Source organism: Rhinatrema bivittatum, chromosome 2 (assembly GCF_901001135.1).
Source record: "Rhinatrema bivittatum chromosome 2, aRhiBiv1.1, whole genome shotgun sequence".
NCBI lineage: Eukaryota > Metazoa > Chordata > Amphibia > Gymnophiona > Rhinatrematidae > Rhinatrema > Rhinatrema bivittatum.
This window is the reverse complement of record NC_042616.1, coordinates 793363337-793384164: the sequence shown is the minus strand read 5'-3', so window position 1 is coordinate 793384164 and position 20828 is coordinate 793363337. Positions and strand designations below refer to the sequence as shown.

General features: G+C 47.2%; 1 protein-coding gene across 3 annotated transcripts in view; it reads left to right on the top strand.

The window, feature by feature from the left end:
• AGO2 (argonaute RISC catalytic component 2) overlaps positions 1-20828 on the top strand; it is a 225163-nt gene that overhangs the window by 110075 nt on the left and 94260 nt on the right. For all 3 annotated transcript variants that reach the window (XM_029592084.1, XM_029592085.1, XM_029592086.1), the window contains 3 exons: positions 3013-3160; positions 4892-5011; positions 14484-14606. In XM_029592084.1, coding sequence (XP_029447944.1) covers positions 3013-3160; positions 4892-5011; positions 14484-14606 — 391 coding nt within the window. The remainder of the gene's footprint in view (positions 1-3012; positions 3161-4891; positions 5012-14483; positions 14607-20828) is intronic.

The window sequence follows — 20828 nt, the reverse complement described above, 5'->3', positions numbered from 1 at the left end:
GTACCCTCTGATATCAGGGGGCAGTCTGGAGCTCTGTAATCGCCCACATGTGAGGACTACCATCCTGCTTGTCCTAGGAGAGAGCGCAGTTGCTTACTTGTAACAGGTGTTCTCCTAGCACAGCTGGATGTTAGTCTTCAGGAATCCCACCTGCCTCCCCATGACGTTGGGTTCTGCTTCAGTTTGTTGTGTTCTTTTTTTCTAGCTCATATTTTTGCTATGTTACAAGACTGAAGGGGGACCTCACACAGGTAGCAGCAGGCTGGACATGGTCAGTCTGCCAGGCAAAGTGAGTGAGTCGGGTCAAGCGTATGTTTTATTTGTTTTAATATATATGTATTTCTGTGATCTGAGTTGAGCAATATGTAAATAGTGGAATATAAGTTGGACAAGTAAAATAAATATAGCAACAGGAAAGGAAATAGATTGAGGTCTTTATCTGCCTTTATCTATATTCAAAATAAGGACCTCACTGTTACTGTGCAGACAGTTGTGATATTTTGGCATTTTCCGTTGCCCAGTAAAGATGACTCTGGTGTCTTCTGCAAAAGTAAATAGGAGTGTGGGTTTTTTTTTCCCCAAACTACAGCATAAACAGGCCGATTCAGTAAAGTCCGCGGGAGAGCGGACGAATGCCTGCTCTCCCGGCGCGCACACCGGCATTTAAATTAGGTGGTGCGGTAGAAACAGGCAAAAGGAGGCGCTAGGGACACTAGCGCGTCCATAGCGCCACCTTTTAGCCCGGAGCGGCGGCTGTCAGCGGGTTTGACAGCAGACGCTCAATTTTGCCAGCGTCTGTTCTCAAGCCCGCTGACAGCCACGGGCTCGGAAACCGGACGCCAGCAAAATTGAGCGTCCAGTTTTCGACCCGACAGCTGCCGGCCCATTTTAACATTTTTTTTTTCTTTTACTTTTTTTACCCTTCGGGACCTCCGACTTAATATCGCCATGATATTAAGTCGGAGGGTGCACAGAAAGCAGTAAAAACTAGTTTCTGCCGGCACTTTCCCGGTGGGTAGGCGCTAATTTCTTAAAGTAAAATGTGCGGCTTGGCTGCACATTTTACTTTCTGTATCGCGCGGGAATAACTAATAGGGCCATCAACGTGCAGGAAATCCTGCGCGCATATTACCTCTCTGAGCCCCCTCGTTCCTTTTGGCGGTAATTTTCAAAACAATTTAGGTGCATAAAACCCAGTTTTACATGCATAAATGCTGTAAAAATGACCAGGACTCAGTCCTCGTAAAGGTACAGGCACCGAGGAGAAGCATTCCAGGAGGCAGTTCCAAATTCCACACACACTGTCTGATGATAAAAATGTGCGCGTAAGTTACCCCCGTGCAAGTTTATATCCTGCTTGGAGTTGGTGTAACTTTGTATAAGGTAATTTGTGCACATATTCAGTTGATTACCTGAGGATTTCCAAAGCAAAGTCTGCGTGTAGATGCACACTTTAGTTACCCGCTTTTTGTTCACAATGATTGTTGAATGTAATTTTACATATTCCAAGAGAAAAATTTTATTTTCTTAACAATAGAATCTCTTCAATTGGTTTTTCTACCGTCTCTATTTTTTTCTTGGCACTTACAAATTTTCAGGCCGATACAGTACACATCCAAACCGGCATTTGGATGTGTGCTTTTGACGCGCTAGCTTTACCCCTTATTCAGTAAGGGTGCACAGAAAAGCAGAAAAACTGCTTTTCTGTGCACCCTCCGACTTAATATCATGGCGATATTAAGTCGGAGGTCCCAAAAGTTTAAAAAAAAAAAAAATTAAAATTGGCTCGCGGGTTGAAAACCGGACGCTCGATTTTGCTGGTGTTCGGTTTCCGAACCCGTGGTTGTCAGCAGGCTCGAGAACCGACACCGGCAAAATTGAGTGTCGGCTGTCAAACCCACTGACAGCCGCCACTCATGTCCAAAAAGAGGCGCTAGGGACGCGCTAGTGTCCCTAGCGCCTCTTTTTTTTTACCGCGGGCCCTCATTTAAATAATTTGGTTTACTGAATCGCGCGCACAGGACACTGGCCTGTGCGTGCGCCGGGAGAGCGGGCTCTCTCCTGTGAACTTTATTATATCGGCCTGAAAGTTTTTCGTTTTTTTTTTTTTTTTAGCATAGTTAATTAGTCCTGAGATTTTCATTTTTCTTTCTTGGTGCAGCTTCAATCAACTTCTCTCCTTTTTCATTAAAAAAAAAAAAAAAAAAAAAAAAGACTTGTTTTCACATTGGCTCTTTTCTTTCACAGCCAGAGGTTTCAAAAGATGCTTCGTCAGCTTCAAGATGTCCATTACAATTCTGGTCTGGGGCTAGTGTATGATATCTCTGGTTGTGGCATGTCGTCAGATGTCACCCAAGGATATCAAGCGCCAGAAATTAAGACTGAAATATCTTCTTTGCCAAGACAGTGTCAAGTGCATTGATACTGAAGGATAGATTGCAGTATCTTGTCAGTATTTGTAAATACCAAGCATCTAGGTAAAGAGTGTAATTTTTTTTAAAGTCTTGGACCAGTTCAGTTAAGATACTTCTATAGTTTGAGATCAAATGTCTTTTGCTCACTGTGAATGGCTTTGTCTAGTACAGAGGTTCCCAAAACTGTCCTGGGAGGACCCCTATCCAGTCAAGCTTTTAGAATATCCACAATTAATATGCATCAGATAAAATTTGTATGCTGCGGAGGCAGTACATGTACATTTTCTCATGCATATTCATTGTGGATATCCTGAAAACCTGGCAGGCTGGGTTCCTCGGGACCTTTGGAAGCACTGGCCTAGTACTCTGTTTAGCTCAATGAGTATAGAACCATTAGAGGAAGCAATTTCCTGTTTTCTGTACACCGAAGTGTATTCCTGTTCTCTGTACACCGACGTGATATCTCTGATGAGCGGCGGTATATAAAAAATATTATAAATAAATAAATAAAATATGGTTCATGGGAAAATGTACTATTCTGACAGTTTTGCTGTTGACTTAATGCTTTATTTCGTTTCTTATGTTTAACTTTCTTTAGATTCCCTCTTCAGCAAGAGAGTGGACAGACAGTAGAATGCACTGTAGCTCAGTACTTTAAGGACAGACACAAGCTGGTTCTACGCTACCCTCATCTTCCATGTTTACAAGTTGGACAGGAGCAGAAGCATACATACCTTCCACTTGAGGCAAGTCATGTATTTCCTTTCCTATTCAACAGAGGATCTTTGCCCCCCCCACCCCAACCCTTCGCTGTCCCCAGAACAACTCCAGCACTCTTCTCTCACCTCACCAGCCTGATGACTGCTTTCTTCTCTTTTTTCTCCATCTCCAGCTGCAGACATCCTTTTCCATGCTGACTGCCTGTCCTGCTAACTCTCTTCAATTGAATGGCTGTGGTTTCTGGCGTCATGCTGCTTTGCAGACAGCATGGGCTTAAAGTGCTTGTGCTTTGCAAAGTGTGGCCATTGTGCAGCAAATAGCACATGCCCAAACAGCTGTACAGCTGCATGCAACCCTAGTGGCCAGGACCAAAATAGCAGCAGCTTACAGAGAACCACCACACAGCAGCCAAGTGTATTATATGGAAGAGGGTGAAAACCTCTGTGTATGAGAAGTAGGCAACTTCAGTCTTGGATTGCCACAAATGTTCTAGTTTTGAGGACATCCACAATCAATTTGCATGAGATATATTTGCATATACTGTGGAGACAGTACATGAAAATATATCTCATGCATATTTATTGTGGATATTCTGAAAACCCGACCTGTTTGTCACCCTCTAGAACAGGGCTTCCCAAACCTGTCCTGGGGACCCCACAGCCAGTCTGGTTTTCAGTTTGTCCATAATGAATATGTATGAGATCAATTTACATATACTGAGACTCCTTGGTATGCAAATTTATCTCGTGCATCTTCATTGTGTATATCCTGAAAACCTGACTGGCTGTGGGGTCCCCAGGACAGGTTTAGCAAGCCCTGCTCTAGAAACAGTTGCTTACCCTAATAGAGATGTTCACCCCCTTCCATTATTCATTTCATATGTGCCTCTTTAATTGTGCAAATCAAATCTACAGTGAACAAAAATGTCTTATTTCTTTTTCCACAGTTCAAATGAAGCTACTCATTTTTTTTTTAGTGCACTGTTGACCATTTTCTTTATGGTGCTTTAGACAACAGCATGCTGTAGCTTTTCTTGCAAGTTGCTGTTTTCCTTTTTTTCCCAGGAGATCTGCAAAGCTGTGATGTGGCATTCTCTGCACATATTCACATCGTATTACTAGTTGGAGGCAAACTCCTGACGCGAAAGATTTGGCCAGTCTGTCCTGTAGAATTTGTTTGTGTGGAACCAACTCCATTCCCTCCTAGAGCCTGTTTTTGTTCCAGGCAGCCCCTCATCAGAAAATTAAAAAAAAAATGCTTGTTGACAGCAAAAATAATTCTTGTTGTGCCTATTGGCGCTGTGTTTTCCCCTTTCTTGTTTGGGGCAGCCTGTAGCTAGAGATTTGCCATTTGTAAGGACTGCCATCTTGCTTATCTCGGACAAAGTAAAGTTACTTAGCTGTAACAGGTGTTCTCTGAGGACAGCAAGCTGCCAGTCCTCACAAAACCCTCCTGTCTCCCCTTATGTATGCTAAGGAATAAGACTGAAGGGGCCCTTATGTGGACACTTGGCGTAATGGCATGCTAGGCATGTCCAGAAAGGTACAAAATTCTAGAAACGTTGATATAAAAATTCCAGGCCAGGCTCCATTGTATGATGTCACCTGCTTGTGCTGTCCCAGCTACTAGGGATCAATGGATTTAGCTGTGATTCATCTGAACTATGTAGCTCTAGATTTTAGTAATAGTCACTACTGAACACAATTGTAAGAACAAACTGTTTAGTTTTCCTGATTTAGTTTGCTGCTTTCCCTCAGGTATGCAACATAGTGGCAGGACAAAGATGTATAAAAAAGCTAACTGACAATCAGACCTCCACTATGATCCGAGCAACAGCCAGGTCAGCGCCTGACCGTCAAGAAGAGATCAGTAAACTGGTGAGTGTGTTAGATACAGGTTAAAAAAAAAATAAAATAAATAAATAAAAAATACCGCATCATTGGACTTTACCGTTGTCACCTGTGTCAAATTAAGTAAAGTGTGGATCTGAAGTGAAGTTTAAATAAGACTTGTATTAATGCTAACTCTCAAAACGATTATAGGCATATTTTTTGTTTGTTAAGAATTAGATAGTTGGCCTTTACCCTTGAACTAACTCAGGACTGTCTTGCACTTAACAATAGAAAATAAAGAAGGTAAGAGATGATCAGTGTGGCATATTTGAAAAAATAGCCACTAACATACATGACAACTGATGCCCATACAAAGTGTATAAATAGGGATGTGATGGAACTAAAAGGAAAGCATCAGGAGAAATGGGCAGGAGTTGAACATTTCCAGGTGCCACTCGGATGCCTACAAATTGGTGCTTGACCCCTGCCTCTGGCACTGGAAAGGCTGACATGCAGTGGCCAGGCCCGGATGCAGGAGAAGCTACTGTGCACTGTGGCGAGCTGGAGAAGACGAGGCACCAGCCTGCAGTGGCTTGACCTGGAAGAAGCCACCATACTGCATCAAGTCAGAAGAGAGCAGCCACTGTGCTGCGGCAGGCTCAGGACATGCCTTATTGAAAAGAGGCTAAAGAGAGAAAGGGAGAAAAAAAAATACAAATATTGGCTGGCTTAGTGGGTGTGCCATGCGCTGTCATGCAAAGGTCCCATTGAGGCCAGAGATGGGTGTTTGTTCTTCATGTCCACAGGTGGGGAGGGCATTGTCATTACTTTGTTTTTTGAAACTATTTATAACTTTTTCTTGGCAAAAATAAAGCAGGTTATGTGAGAATTCTGCTTGATTAAAAAAATAAAATAAAGGGAGAATCAGAAAAAATATCTAAACGATCCCAGATATCTCCCCTATAAATATATACGTAAGATTTCATTCTTCAGTGCATAATATAATCATTCAGTGTCCGCTATATCTTGAACCTGGTCATGCAAGTGATCTGTCCGAGGGTTAAATTTCCAGAATGTGGCAGTAGTTAAAGCTGAGCAACCAGTGTGCTATATTTCTAAGGAACTAGACCCCTCCCATCAGATGGGGAGACCTGTTAATGGCATAATATGTATAGGAAGATCTAAAATGTCAGCAATTTCCTGCGTAACCTGTGACCAAAATTGTTGAACCCCTTGGCAATGCTACCACGTATGCATGTATATGCCTATTTCACCACATCCCATCCAACAATCAGTAGTAGAAACAGGGACTAGTTTGAAATAGAAAAAAAACTGGAGTAGGAAAGGTGTTATGTAGTAGCCTTAGCATTAACTCAACCCATCTAGTATATATGGAACTATGATGAGCAGCAGTCCAGATGCCTTTCCAGATTTTATTATCCAACGTCATACCCAAATCCACATGCCATCATCTGTCAAAGATTGTGAGGTTACTGCCCCAAGTCTACCAGATAGGGTACCTAATATGTAGCAACCTAAACGCCTTTTGTAGAGGTGTCTGGATTGCTATGGAAGTCCTTCATCCTATTTAAGGGCCTCAGTGGGACTGAGAGATCAACTCGATCTGCCAGTGTTTGACGCAATAGTAGGTAGTTAGCATGGGTGTGTGGCTGCAAGTCAAACTCTTGTCTAATAGAGGTGAAGGTTTGAAAACCTTCATCATCCAAAGCTGGACAACACAAGATAAACCCTGTACACTCCACTTCTGAAATACTGCAGAGAAGGTGTATCCCAAGATTTTGGGGGTCTCATATATGGGAGCAAGTGGACATAGTACCTCCTCTTCTGTACCCAACAACCCCCTGATCCTGGCTTCATATTTCAGGTATATCCGCAAGAATGGGACTTTCTCTGCTTATTCAGCACCTTACAAGCGACGCATGGCAAGAAAGGCAGGATAGCTAAGCTAGCCACATCTGCCTGCAGCTTTTCCTGTGATAGCCAGGATGCTTCCATATGCTCAAATCAGGATCACACCATTAAAGTTTGGTAGTGCCATTCCACTTTGTCTTTTGGGCATCCACAGTTGATTGTCTTATCCTTGCCTGCTTATGTCTCCAGATAAATGTTATTAAACCATGTAGCACATCAAACACTCTGGACAGTATTGAACAAGGTTGTACATATTGAAACAGATATAATAGCTTAAGGAGAACATTCATTTTCAGCAGATTTATTCAACCTTCCCAGGAGACAGGTAAGGCCTCTTATGCTTGTAGACTTTTTGTATTATTTTACCCAAAAGGCCCTCAATTGTTTTTAAAATAAATCCTGAAACTCTTTAGCAGTGAACTCACCTAAATATTTAAAATCATCTCGTATAATCCTAAAGCCAGTCATACAGTTGGGAACTGTTAATTTAGCTCCAAGGGGGGAAGGGTTCAAATTTATCCAAATTAACTTTGTATCCTGCTGGGCCTAACACCTGTGGCGTGGTTAAATAAATAAGAACATCGTCTGCATAAGGGGAGATCTTATGTTCCCTGTACGTACCTGGATCAGTCCAGACAGTGGGTTATGTCCCCAATCCAGCAGATGGAGTCAGCACAAGCTTTGAGGGGGCGTCACCATAAGTACTACTACCCCCTCTGCAGGAGTTCAGTATCTTCTGACTCCAGCAGATGCGAGTAGGGGAATCAGGCTTCCCCTCCTTTTCCTTTTTCTTCACTTTCTAGCTTGATTATGGCTTGTTGTTGTCTTTTTCTGTGGATCAAGTTTGTATCAAGTTTGTATTAAGTTTAAAAAAAAAAAAAAAAAAAAAGGCAGAGTTCTTTCAACTTCTGGGGAGTGGCTTCTCTTCCTTGTCTCTTCTCTGCGGCCTTGCTGTTTATTTCTCGTTGCAGCCAGGGGTAAGTTTGTTTTTTTCCTTTGTAGTTTTTTCCTTCACAGCTCAGCCCCCGGTGCCCGCGAAAGCCGGTGGAGCCGGCCTCTTCGCTCTTTACTCCCTCACCCGCGGCCATTTTACAGCTCCTCATGGGCTGCTGAGCCATTTAGGGAAAGATGGTCTGGGCGGGTCGTGTGGCCGGGAAGGCCCCCCCGCGGCACCCTCCTCTATTTCGGACCAGGCGGGCAGTGCGGGCCGACCAGGCCCCCCCGCAGCGACGCTTTTGTGCGCGTGGCCCCCCCCCGTGGCTTTTTCTTTTCTCCTACAGCGATCCCGATGCCGCGGCCGTCCCGCTGTGCGGCCTGCGGAGACCCCGGGGTCCCGGATTTCCCGGGAGGGCATCTGTGCACGATGCCTCCCCGGGGGGGGAAGGTACCTCACAGTCCCTGACTGATTTCTCTTTTTGCCGGGCGGCGCGGGCCGGCCACTCCGCCATTTTTGGCAGGAACGGCGGCCATTTTTACATTCTGAGCGCCCTGAGGCGCAGGCCACGAGGGGGGAACGGATCCCTGGAGGCCACGAGGGAGAACGGATCCCTGGAGGACTCTACCAGCGGGGGTGTTCCCCCGATTTTGGTGCAGGAACCAAGCACCCAGAGCCAGGGAGCAGGAACCACGCCGCCCCCGAAGCGCACCCGAGCAGGCCGGGGTTCTCTCCGGAGTTTATCCTGCTCATGCATACCGCTTATCTGCAGGGGCTGGAAGCACCTGTGGGACCCCTCCCTCCTAAGATCCCTCGGATGTCGCCCTCGACGCTGGCCCCCCCCGACCCTCCGGGAGTGGGGGCCTCCCGCCTTCCTACCCGGGTCCGATCCACGCCCGCGGCAGTGGGGGCGGTGCCAGACCCAGCGGGACATGGACTTGACCTCTCGGACGGGGGACAAGGGGACGGCACGCAGGAGGGGGACGATCCGCGTACCCTACGCCTCTTCCAGAGGGAAGAGCTGGACGACCTCATCCCGCAGATCATCCAAGAATTAGATTTGGACCCGTCACCAGACCCGCCTGCCCCAGTAGCTCCCGCTGTCGTCACTTCTTCAAGGAAGGGAGATCCTGTCCTGGCGGCACTCCGGCTGAGGGCTCGGGCTTTTCCCATTCATGACTCGTTTTTACAACTTCTCACCAGGGAATGGGACACCCCGGAGGCCTCCCTGAAGAGCAGCCGGGCTATGGAAAAGCTCTACCCGCTCCCCGAAGATTTTCTGGACCTCATCAAGGTCCCAAAGGTGGACTCCGCAGTGTCGGCGGTCACGAAGAGGACGACTATCCCAGTGACGGGAGGTGCGGCGTTGCGGACACACAGTATCGTAAGTTGGAAGTTTTCCTTAAGCGGGTTTTCGAGGTCTCCGCTCTGGGTATGCGGGCGGTGATGTGCAGTTCGCTTGCCCAGCGGGCTAGTCTCCTTTGGGTGCAACAACTCCTCACGTCTCAGAACCTGCCGTCCGATGAGGCTGCCCAGGCAGATCGGCTAGAAGCCGCAGTGACGTATGGGGCGGACGCCTCGTACGACCTTTTTCTGGTCCTCGCAAGATCCATGGTTTCAGTAGTGGCAGCACGACGACTACTGTGGCTACGCAATTCGGCGGCTGATACGTCCTCTAAGTCGAGTCTGGGCTCTCTTCCCTTCAGGGGCAAGTTCCTCTTCGGGGAGGATTTGGACCAGATCATCAAGTCCCTGGGGGAGAACGCTGTTCATCAGCTGCCGGAGGATAGGTTTCGACCATCCAGAGCATTTTCTTCTTCTCAGACCAGAGCCAGAGCGCAACGGCGCTACAGGGGATACAGACAGGCGGGCTCCCGGTCATCCGCCCCCAGGTCTCAGCCCTGGTCGCGCTCCTTTCGCGGGCGTCTGCCCGCACGCACTACTCCCGGAACCGGGAACCCCTATACCAAGTCTTCACAATGATGCCAGTCTCGCCCACTCCCCTGTCCCCAAGATTGGGGACCGACTAACGTATTTCTACGCGGAGTGGGCACGGATCACCTCGGACCAGTGGGTCCTGGATACCATAAAACACGGCTACGCATTGGAATTTGTCCGCCCCCCGCAGGGAAGGTTCATCTTTTCCCCCTGTGGCTTGGACCTCAAGAGAGGAGCAGTGCAGCTGACTCTGGACAGACTCCGGGAGATAGGCGCTATTGCGCTCGTGCCCTTCGGAGAGGTGGGCTCGGGCCACTATTCCATCTATTTCGTCGTACCAAAGAAGGACGGTTCCTTCCGGCCTATCCTAGACCTCAAGGAAGTCAACAAATCCCTTCGAGTCGTTCGGTTCCGCATGGAAACGCTCCGGTCAGTGATTGCGGTGGTGCATCGGGGGGAGTTCCTCGCTTCCCTGGACTTAACAGAGGCCTACCTGCACATTCCCATCCGCCCGGACCACCACCGTTTCCTTCGTTTCAAAATTCTGGACCAGCATTTTCAGTTCACGGCTCTCCCGTTCGGATTGGCGACGGCGCCGCGCACCTTCACCAAGATCATGGTAGTCGTGGCGGCAGCTCTCCGGAAGGAGGGCATCCTGGTTCATCCTTATCTGGACGATTGGCTCCTCCGGGCGAAGTCATTCGATCATGGACGCTCAGCGGTGACTCGAGTAGTACGGTTTCTACATTCCCTGGGATGGGTAGTGAACTTCTCCAAGAGCTCCCTCATGCCCTCGCAACGCTTGGGTTTTTTTTGGGGGGGCGACCTTCGACACCCTACTGGGCAAAGTTTTTCTGCGCCAGAACAAAGCTCAATCCTTGCGGGATCACACACGACGGTTCTCTGCGTTACTAGAGCCCACCTCCTGGGACTACCTGCAACTCCTGGGAGTGATGGGGTCCACCATCGACCTTGTACCTTGGGCTTTCGCACACCTCAGGACCTTACAGTGGGCGCTCCTCTCCCGTTGGAAACCAGTATCGCAGGACTACCAGATGATTCTCCCACTCCCGCAGAATGCCAGGGACAGTCTGGGCTGGTGGTTGGATCCGCCGAACCTGGCCCGTGGCGTGTCCCTCGATCTGCCAAATTGGGTGGTGGTGACCACCGATGCCAGTCTAGCAGGCTGGGGTGCAGTCTGCGATCGAAGCGCCACGCAGGGGACGTGGTCCACGGTGGAGGCGAAGTGGTCAATCAACCGTCTGGAAACCAGAGCGGTCCGGCTAGCTCTGCGACATTTCCTCCCGCTTCTTCGGAACCGGGAAGTCAGAATCCTATCGGACAACGCTACCACCGTGGCCTACATCAACCGACAAGGAGGCACGCGCAGCCCGCGCTCGAGGCGGCGCTGCTGATGCAATGGGCGGAGCGTCATCTCGTCCGGCTAGCGGCCTCGCACATCGCCGGTGTGGACAACGTCCAGGCGGACTTCCTCAGTTGTCAACTGCTGGACCCCGGAGAGTGGTCTCTCTCCGACAAAGCGATGCAACTTCTCATCCATCGGTGGGGGGCCCCCCACTTGGATCTGATGGCGTCCGCTCTCAACGCCAAGGCTCCACGCTTCTTCAGTCGCCGGAGAGAGCGCAGCGCGGAGGGAGTGGATGCCCTGGTCCTCCCGTGACCGCCACATCTTCTGCTCTACGCTTTTCCACCATGGCCCCTGGTGGGCAGGATGCTCCGCAGAATAGAAAGCCATCAGGGGACCGTGGTTTTCATCGCCCCAGAATGGCCCAGGCGACCCAGGTTTGCGGACCTGCTACAGCTGGTGATCGACGGGCCAATCAGGCTGGGGCACCTCCCCCAGCTCCTACATCAGGGCCCGGTATTTTTCGAGCAGGCAGAACTCTTCTGTCTTGCGGCCTGGCTTTTGAGAGGCGCCACCTCCAGCGTCGGGGCTACCCGGAGGCGGGTAGTATCCACGCTATTGCGGGCACGAAAGACATCGACATCGGCGGCCTATGTTCGAGTCTGGAAGGTGTTCGAGCTGTGGTGTACCAGCCAGGCCACGAGACCCGCTAAGGCTTCTGTACCTCAGATCCTTCAGTTTCTACAGGCGGGGGTGGAAAAAGGGCTCGCCTATAATTCACTACGGGTTCAGGTGGCCGCCCTTGGTTCGCTGTTGAGCGATGGGGGCTCTCTTCTACAGTATCCTGACATTGCTCGTTTTCTCAAGGGTGGCAAGCATATGCGTCCTCCGTTACGGGACCCTTGTCCCTCCTGGAGTCTTAACCTTGTGCTTCGCTCCCTGTCGGGACCACCGTTTGAGCCGCTGCGCAGCGCAACGATAAAGGATCTCACTCTCAAGACTGTATTTCTTGTGGCCATCTGTTCCGCTCGACGCATCTCGGAGCTGCAGGCTCTGTCGTGTAGAGAGCCCTATCTCCGTTTCTCCGACTCTGGAGTTTCGCTTCGCACCGTTCCCTCCTTCCTTCCGAAGGTGGTTTCTGCATTCCATGTGAACCAGACGGTGGAGTTGCCATCCTTCTCTTCCTCAGAGCCGAAGTCTCTCCGTCTCTTGAATGTCAAGCGCACTCTGCGCCTCTATCTGGAGGCTACAAATGAGTTCCGGACCTCTGACCATCTCTTCGTACTCTGGGCCGGTCCTAAGAAGGGGTCTCAGGCCTCGAAGACTACCATTGCCAGATGGCTGAAGGACGGCATTGCTGCTTCCTACATTGGGGCGGGTCGGACTCCCCCACCCGGAATCGTAGCGCATTCTACACGTTCTCAGGCGGCACCTCGCCTCTTCAGTCTCTGGACACTTTGGCGAGCAGGTTCTCCGAGCAGGCCTCGCAGGACCCCACCCGATTTAGGGAAGCTTGGGTACATCCCACTGTCTGGACTGATCCAGGTACGTACAGGGAAAAGAAAATTATTACTTACCTGCTAATTTTCGTTCCTGTAGTACCATGGATCAGTCCAGACGCCCACCGCGTTTGGGTTCTTGATCCTGCTCAGCTCTGCGCTACTTCTTGCTTGCAGTGTTCTGTGTCTTCACAGTCGTTTCTTTTCGCTGTTTTTCACAGCTCCCTACAAGTTGGTAGGATGTTTGCAGTTACTTGTTGCGGTTACAATTGTTTTCATTATCTGTTTCCACAAACTTGATCCTTCGGGGGTTTCTACTCTGGCTTTGATATACTCGATACTGAACTCCTGCAGAGGGGGTAGTAGTACTTATGGTGACGCCCCCTCAAAGCTTGTGCTGACTCCATCTGCTGGATTGGGGACATAACCCACTGTCTGGACTGATCCATGGTACTACAGGAACGAAAATTAGCAGGTAAGTAATAATTTTCTTTTCCCATCTCCCCATCTGTATGCCCAAAATTTCAGGGTGTTGCCAAATAACTACTAAGGGTTCACTGGCCAAATCAAAAAGCAGTGGTGACAGGGGGCGCTGTAGGTATAAATGAGGAGAGAGAGCCATTAATTAGGAGACAGGGTCTTGGTTTAGTATACATAGCCATGACCCAAGCTATGAGCTGGTCTGATAGTCGGAATACTTCAAATAAAAAAAAAAGGCCAGAATAGCCAGTCATACGTCTTGTTCCGTGTAGAGTGAGACAATTAGATTCGTAATAGCTTTTGAGTTTCATGAAATGCATGATGTTGAACTGCCTTCTAGTATTAGATTTGGGTATTCATCCCTTCACGAAACCTGTTTAGTCACTATGGACCCAAAAGGGGAAGCAAAAACGCCAACTGGAGCTGTAACACTTTTTGGTCAAAATTTTAAGGTCTGAGCTTAGGAGTGAAATAGGCCTTATGTGAGCTGCAATCAATAGAATCTCGCCCTTTTTTTTGTAAATTAATGTAAAAAGTACACCTTTTCTATTTCTTCTTTCTTGCAATGTCTTCCACCTCATTTTATCTTTCTTGGCTGTCATCTAGTATGAGCATGAGTACAGTGAAAGCCCTGTTATCTGGCACTCAGCAAACCGGAAAGCTCAACTAACCAGCATCTAGCAGCAGGGATTTTTTTTTGGTGCTTCTGCTAAAAAGGTTGAATCAGAATAATGATCAATATTATGTAGCACCTCAGCATTTCTCTGCTCTGTCCTTTGTGCACTCTTACATAACCCCATCCTCTCCTGTTCCCTACAAGGGACAAGATTGGAAGGTTGGATTAAGGTGCAGAGTAGCTCTTCTCTGCTCTGCTCTGTGTGTCGTGTCAATTTCACTATCCCCTCTGGTTCCCTGCAAGCTGCAGCAGGAAGCAAAGGGGCTGTCACATAACTCGCATATTCCATTAACCAGCATGGTCTGTTCCTCATGCATGCCAGATAATGGGGGGTTTTACTGTCTTTTCTATTTCTTCCATAGCTCATCTTATAGATCAAGTGCTGTATCAACCTTGTGTGGCAAAGAGAAAAGGATGCAGCTCAACTAGAACTATTTTTTATGTTTCTTTAGCTCGGTACCAGATATCACCATCCGAGCAATTGTTAATTCATCCTACAAGGTGGTATGGGAGCCTTAACCCAAGGAATCTAAAACTAAATGTATAGCTCGGGTTTTTCAGCTGAAAGTGTAGAACACTAATCCTTTAGGTTACTGAAGTGCAGATTCTTAATTAAAATCATGTATTGGTAAGCTGTTTTACAAAAGATTTTTTTTTAATTCATATACTTAAATTTCTTTCTTTTTTTCCAGATGCGAAGTGCAAGTTTCAACACTGATCCTTTTGTTAGAGAATTTGGAATACTAGTCAGAGATGACATGACTGATGTGACGGGTCGAGTTCTCCAGCCACCTTCAATCCTTTATGGAGGCAGGGTATGGGAAGTGCCAAATGTCCTGTTGGTAGTGATCTCCTCAGTTCCTGCTTTTGTGTGATGTGTTTGCATGTCTTATATAACACTGACATTCTCCCTAAATCTGTAGTTCTTCCAAGTAGTTTGGGCATATTTCATTTAGGCATGTCTGGGGCTCATTCATTAATGGGTTTGGTCAGTGCTTTTCAATATATTGTTCTGGTTGTCAGCTCTGATGTTCTGGATCAGAGCCGAAGATTGCTTTCTTTGCTTCAGCAATAAACAATATCCAAGCAACTGAAATGCAGGGGGCATGGGTAAGAGAAACATTGTGGGCAGTTAAAAAAAAAAAAAAAAATGGTTAATGACTTTCACTTGAATCAGTCTATAGTCTTGCCCACCTTTTTCCAAAGAGCTCACACTCACTCTAGCGCCTCCTTCCTAGCACGACCCCCTAATTTACATATTGCATGGCGCCCCCCTTGCGGGTGACATGCGTGTATTAAGAAAGCGGGCACTGAAAAGTCAGCGCCCGCTTTCCGTGGACATTATTGCATCAGCCCCTAAGATCTGCAACAGAGTGAACACACCTGAAAGAGTAGAGAATATGAGAAACAATCTAAAAGCTTGAGGCCAAAGGTTTGGCAACTAGGATTCAATGCTAAGAAGTGCAGACTTATGCATTTTGGATATAGTAATCCAAAAGTGCTGTATGTGATGAGAGTGAAAGACTGATGTGCACAAACCGGGAGAGAGACCTCAGGGTGATAGTGTCACATTGCTGCATTACCTTCAGATCATCAGACAAGGCAATGGCTAAGGCCAGAGAGATGTGGCAGCATAGAGGGAGTAGAAAACGAGCAAGAAAAAAGCAGGTGGTGATGTCTCTGAACAGGTCATTGGTGAGGCCTCGTCTGGAGTACTGTGTTCAGTTATGTAGACCATATCTCAAAAAAGATAAGGACAGAATGGAAGTGGTCCAGAGAGGCAACCAAAATGATGTGGGATCTGCACTGGAAGACTTATGAGAGGAGACAGGAGGAGCTAAATATGTATACACTGGAGGAGAGAAGAGACAGAGGAGATATACAGATTTTCAAATACCTGAAAGGAATTAATGATGCACAAAAATCAAACTTTTTCTGATGGAAAGAAAGTTATAAAACTAGGTGTCAGAAAAATTTCTTCACAGAAAGGGTGGTAGATGCATGGCATATCCTCCAGAAAGAGGTGTTAAAGAGAAGAACTGTAATGGAATTCCAAAAGACATGGGATAAATGCAGAGGATCCCTAGTGACTAGAGGAAGAAATGGAATAGCATCTGTTACATTTAGATATAAACTTTCTGCATGGGGGTAACCTGTACAAAGCAGCAGTTACTACCCTAAGCACCATGCTGGGCAGACTGGAAATGCTATTTTGGTCTTTATCTCCTGCCATTTTCTATGCTACTATGTAATTAATAAAGGAGGTCTAGATAGCTGTCTCCCGGGTATAACTTTTCATAAGTGATTCAGTTATTGTTTCTCGGGCTTTGACTAGCCACTGTTCAATTGTTGGGCCAATTGATGATTTCCAATTTTTTACCAGCGTGTAATTCTGGCTGCCTGCAATAAATGTAGGACTGAGTTTAGTCTGTGAGCCTAAGCTTGTATTCCCTTCTCTGAATCCAAATAGAAATGTTCTTGATTCCAGCATTTATATATAACTAGTGATTTTACTTACCCAGTCTATGGGCTCTGGTAGATACAACTCTCTAGCCATGGTTTCCTCCCTGCTAGCAGAATCTTAGACTGTAGTCCGCAGTGAAGGAAATGAGTCTGAGTCATCAAACATCAGTTTGGACCTTGTTGAGGATTTTGGACCTTATGACATTAACAGTCTATGTAATTCCCATGGCACATCTCCACTTGACATTCCTATTGTTTACTTAAGTTCCAGTGGAACCAAGCCACTCAAGGCTACAGGAATACATCAGTGTATCGGAGAAGCTAAGGTTGCTGTCTTTAGTAGTGTCCCATTCACATCTGGCAAAAGGCATACTTTTCCAAGTTCATCAGTACTTTGTTTTAACTACAGATGCATCCAGCCTGAGCTGGTGAGTTCAGATAAATGGACTTCATATCCAGGGTCCCTGGTCCTTCGTTCTTTAAAGAAGAAAAGTTTCACATAAACTTCTTGGAGCTAAGAGCAATACATTATGCTGTAAGGCTTTTCAGATCTCAGATGGCCAATCAAATTGTCTTAATTCAGACAGACTGGTGGCCATGTTCTACCTCCAAGAAGCAGAGGAACAGAGTCTCCTATGTCAGCAAGTAGTCAGGTTGTGAAACTGAGCTATTTGTTACAGAACACTCCTGAGAAGCACTTAACCTTGCAGGCAAGGAAAACATTCTTGCACATAAACTAAGACATCTATTAGACTCTTACAACTGGTTCCTAGGGACAGAAAATAGTGAACTGTATGGTTTTTTTCAATGAGGAACCCCTGAGATAGGCCTGTTCACAACAGATCAAAATAGAAAAGTGCTGGTTTTCTGCTCTGGAAATAGATTATTTATTTTTATTTATTTATTTAAGTTTTTTATATACCAACATTCAAGACGGTGGTCCCATCATGCTGGTTCACAAGAAACAGGGGTGAAACTTTACCATTTAACAAAAGTGCAGAAAAGCAGTTACATAAAACAAGGGAAAACAATAACTTGGAATGAGAAGGGAAATGAAGATTAGATAGTAAAATATAAGTATAAATAACATTTTGAAAGGTGGCTGTTAACGCTAATACTAGCGGAGCTTGTTGTGTGAAGGGAGATTAGATGGGGTTGGAGTTAGGAAAGGCCTGCGTGAACAGCCACGTTTTGAGTCTTATCTTGAATGTTGAGATGTTGGGTTCCATTCTAAGATCCGGGGGAATGGAGTTCCATAATGTTGGACCGGCTGTGGAGAATGCCCGATCTCTAAGCGTGATGTGTCTGGTAGTCTTGGCTGGAGGTACTTGAAGTGATCCTTTGTAAGCATCTCTTGTCGGTCTTGTGGAATGGTGTAATCGGAGGGGAATATGGAGATCGATTGGGGCTAATTGATGGATGTTTTTGAAAATGGTGAGAATGGCCTTGTAGATTATTCTGAAGTGGATGGGCAGCCAATGGAGGTCCATCAAGATAGGTGTTATGTGTTCTCTTCTCCTGGTGTTGGTGAGTATACGGGCGGAGGCATTTTGTACCATTTGTAATGGTTTGGTGTGTGATGAAGGGAGACCAAGCATGATGGTGTTGCAATAGTCCAGCTTTGCGAAAATGATTGATTGTAGGATCGTTCTGAAGTCATGTGTGTGGAAGAGAGGTCGTATTCTTTTCAGCACTTGGAGCTTGTAAAAGCAGTCTCTGGTGGTTTGTTGATGTTAGCTTTCAGATTTAGGTGATTGTCAATTTGAACTCCTAGATCTCTCACTTGTGTAGTGCTTGGTACGGTAGGATGAGTGTATGTGATGGAGCTGTTTTCTGGAGTGATGAGTAGAAGTTCCGTTTTTGATGAATTTAGTATCAGGTTGAGACTTGTAAGAAGTTGTTTGATGTTTTGGAGGCAGGATTCCCAGTGCAACATTGTTTTTGTGAGCGATTCTTCGATGGGGATCAGGATCTGAATATCGTCAGCGTAGAGAAAATGTTTGAGATTGAGGTCAGTGAGAAGTTTACATAAGGGTAACAGATAAATGTTAAACAAGGTAGGAGACAGGGATGAGCCCTGAGGGACTCCTATGGCTGCGGGGTGTAGAGAGGATTCTTTATTATGAATCTTGACCTTATAACCTCTGTTGCTGAGGAAAGTTCTGAACCATGATAGGGCAGTGCCTGAAATACCTATGGCTGATAATTGGTTGATGAGAAGGGTGTGATTGACCGTATCAAATGCAGACGAGAGGTCGAGTAGTATCAGAAGGAAGGCTTGTCCTTTGTCTAATCCTAGGATGATGTGGTCAGTCATAGACTGAGTAGACAAGTGTTAGAGGCTGTCTTCCTTCATTGCACAAAAGGGACCTTTGATAGCTCTATTTGTGAAAATATTGATAGAAGAAAACCAGGCAACTATGTTTCTGTATTACCCTCTTGGCTGAGATAAATTTGGTTTCCAGTCCGGGAGAGGAAGTGACGTCACCCCCCATGTAAGCAGGGCTTCTGAACTGCTCCTCGCTCCTCTGGGATATTTTACTTGAACAACGGCGACACTTTAGCCCGAAATCGCTCCTGACCACTGCGGAGAGCCTTCTAATCGACCGGGAAATGGCCACAAAAAAGAAAACTCCGGACCTCCGCAAATTTTCCTTCGCCCGCGGGGCCGACTGCTCCGACCCGGGTCAATTAAAGATGGCGGCTGCAGACTCAAACCACGAGACGGAGGAAGAGAGTGACGATCCATCGGCTGCGGAGGATCTCCTGTCTATTCGCACTGAGATGCGCCGGTGGTTTGGGGAGCTCCGGCAGGACCTCAAGTCCTACAAATCGGAGATAGCGGCCTTGCTGGCAGAGGTGAAGGAAGAAACGGCGGAGCTGGGCCGTCGGGTGGAGGAAGCGGAGGTACGCCTTGATACGCAGGGAGAAAGCTGGGATGCCTTGCGAAGGGACCATATGCAACTGCAGCAATCATATGGATCGCTTTCTGAGAAATTAGAGGACCTTGAGAACCGGAATAGGAGGTGCAACATCCGAATTCGGGGGGTCCCAGAGTCTGAGGAGTTCACCGATTGCTTCCACGTGGTGGAAAAAATTTCTACTTTTTTTCTCGACATGGCCGCCTCCGCGGGGGAATCAACGGACGCAGCAGCGATTGTCAAAGTGGACCGGGCTCATCGGTCCTTGGGACCAAAAATTAATAACAAGCCAAGGGACATCGTGGTCTGTTACCACTCCTATTCACAGAAGGAGAAAATTTTCAGTGTTGCCAGGCGGCAGAAAACATGGCACTGGGAAGGCCAGGACATAGCTATCTTCGCAGATCTTTCCGCCGCTACGCTGAAGCGGAGACAGGACTTTCGATGTATCACTGGGAAATTAAATGAGTCTGATATTCGCTATCGTTGGCTATACCCTGGCGGTCTGGCGTTCACTATTCAGGGCACCACTCACAGGGCCAAGACTGTTCAAGAGGCTGCTGCCCTTCTCAACGCTGAAGGCATTCAAATTGAGACTCCCCCAGCCCTGCCTGCAGAACAGAGCGGTTTACCACTACGGCGGGCCCAGACGCCTCGCTGGCAGAGGGCTCCCAAGGGCAGACGGAGACTTCAACGCAATTCTACAGGAGCTGGTGCCGGGGAAGATCCTGCTTGACTGCTCGCTGGATTTTATTTTGCTGACTTCTATTCAGCTTTGTATTGGGCCCTTCAGAGTTCTGGATGCGGCTAGAGCTCTTCTCAGAGTTTCATTACTGTTTGTATGAGTTCCCGGTTGTCAGGACGACTCAGTTAACTTATTTTTCATTGTCGTCTAGGTTAATTTGCTTACCTGTAATAGTTATCCAGAGGTAGTGTGTCATGGGGAGTGATATATGCCTTCCTCCATGAGATTCTGGACCAACAGAGTTGGAGTCCAGGTGGTATGGGGAAGGGTGGGGGAGGGGGGTTGGGGGAAGGGAGGGCGAGGTATGCATATGGTGGGATAGGTGGGGGTCTATTATGTTTTGAATGGGAGATCTATGGCATGGAAGGGAATTTTCTCCTGCGCAGGGAGGAGGGGGGTGTTTATCAGTTACATGGCTACCTTTAAATTCTTGTCGCTGAATGTAAAAGGGCTAAATACCCCTCGCAAGAGGAAGCTTTTGTTTAAAGAGCTCGATAGACTGAATGTGGATGTTGTAATGCTACAAGAGACGCATCTTCGGAAATGTTATCAACGCCTCATGGGACATTCCAAGTACCCACATCAGTACTGGGCCGCTGCAACGGTAGCCTCCAAGTATTCTGGGGTGGGCATTTTGATTCATAGAGATTTTATCTTTGAATTAAAAGAATCTTATGAGGACCCTCAGGGGCGATTTTTGCTAGTCCAGCTGTTAATTGGGGGGGAATTATATACTTTGATATCCCTATATGGCCCCACTTCTAACAAAGCGGACTTTTATCATTCTGTGAATAAGGTTTTACACTCCCGGGCTGCAGGATCTTTGCTGCTGGGGGGGGATTTTAACTTGTCTCTCAATCCCCGTCTTGATACCTCTCAGGGGTGTAGTTCCGACTCTAAAACCGCTA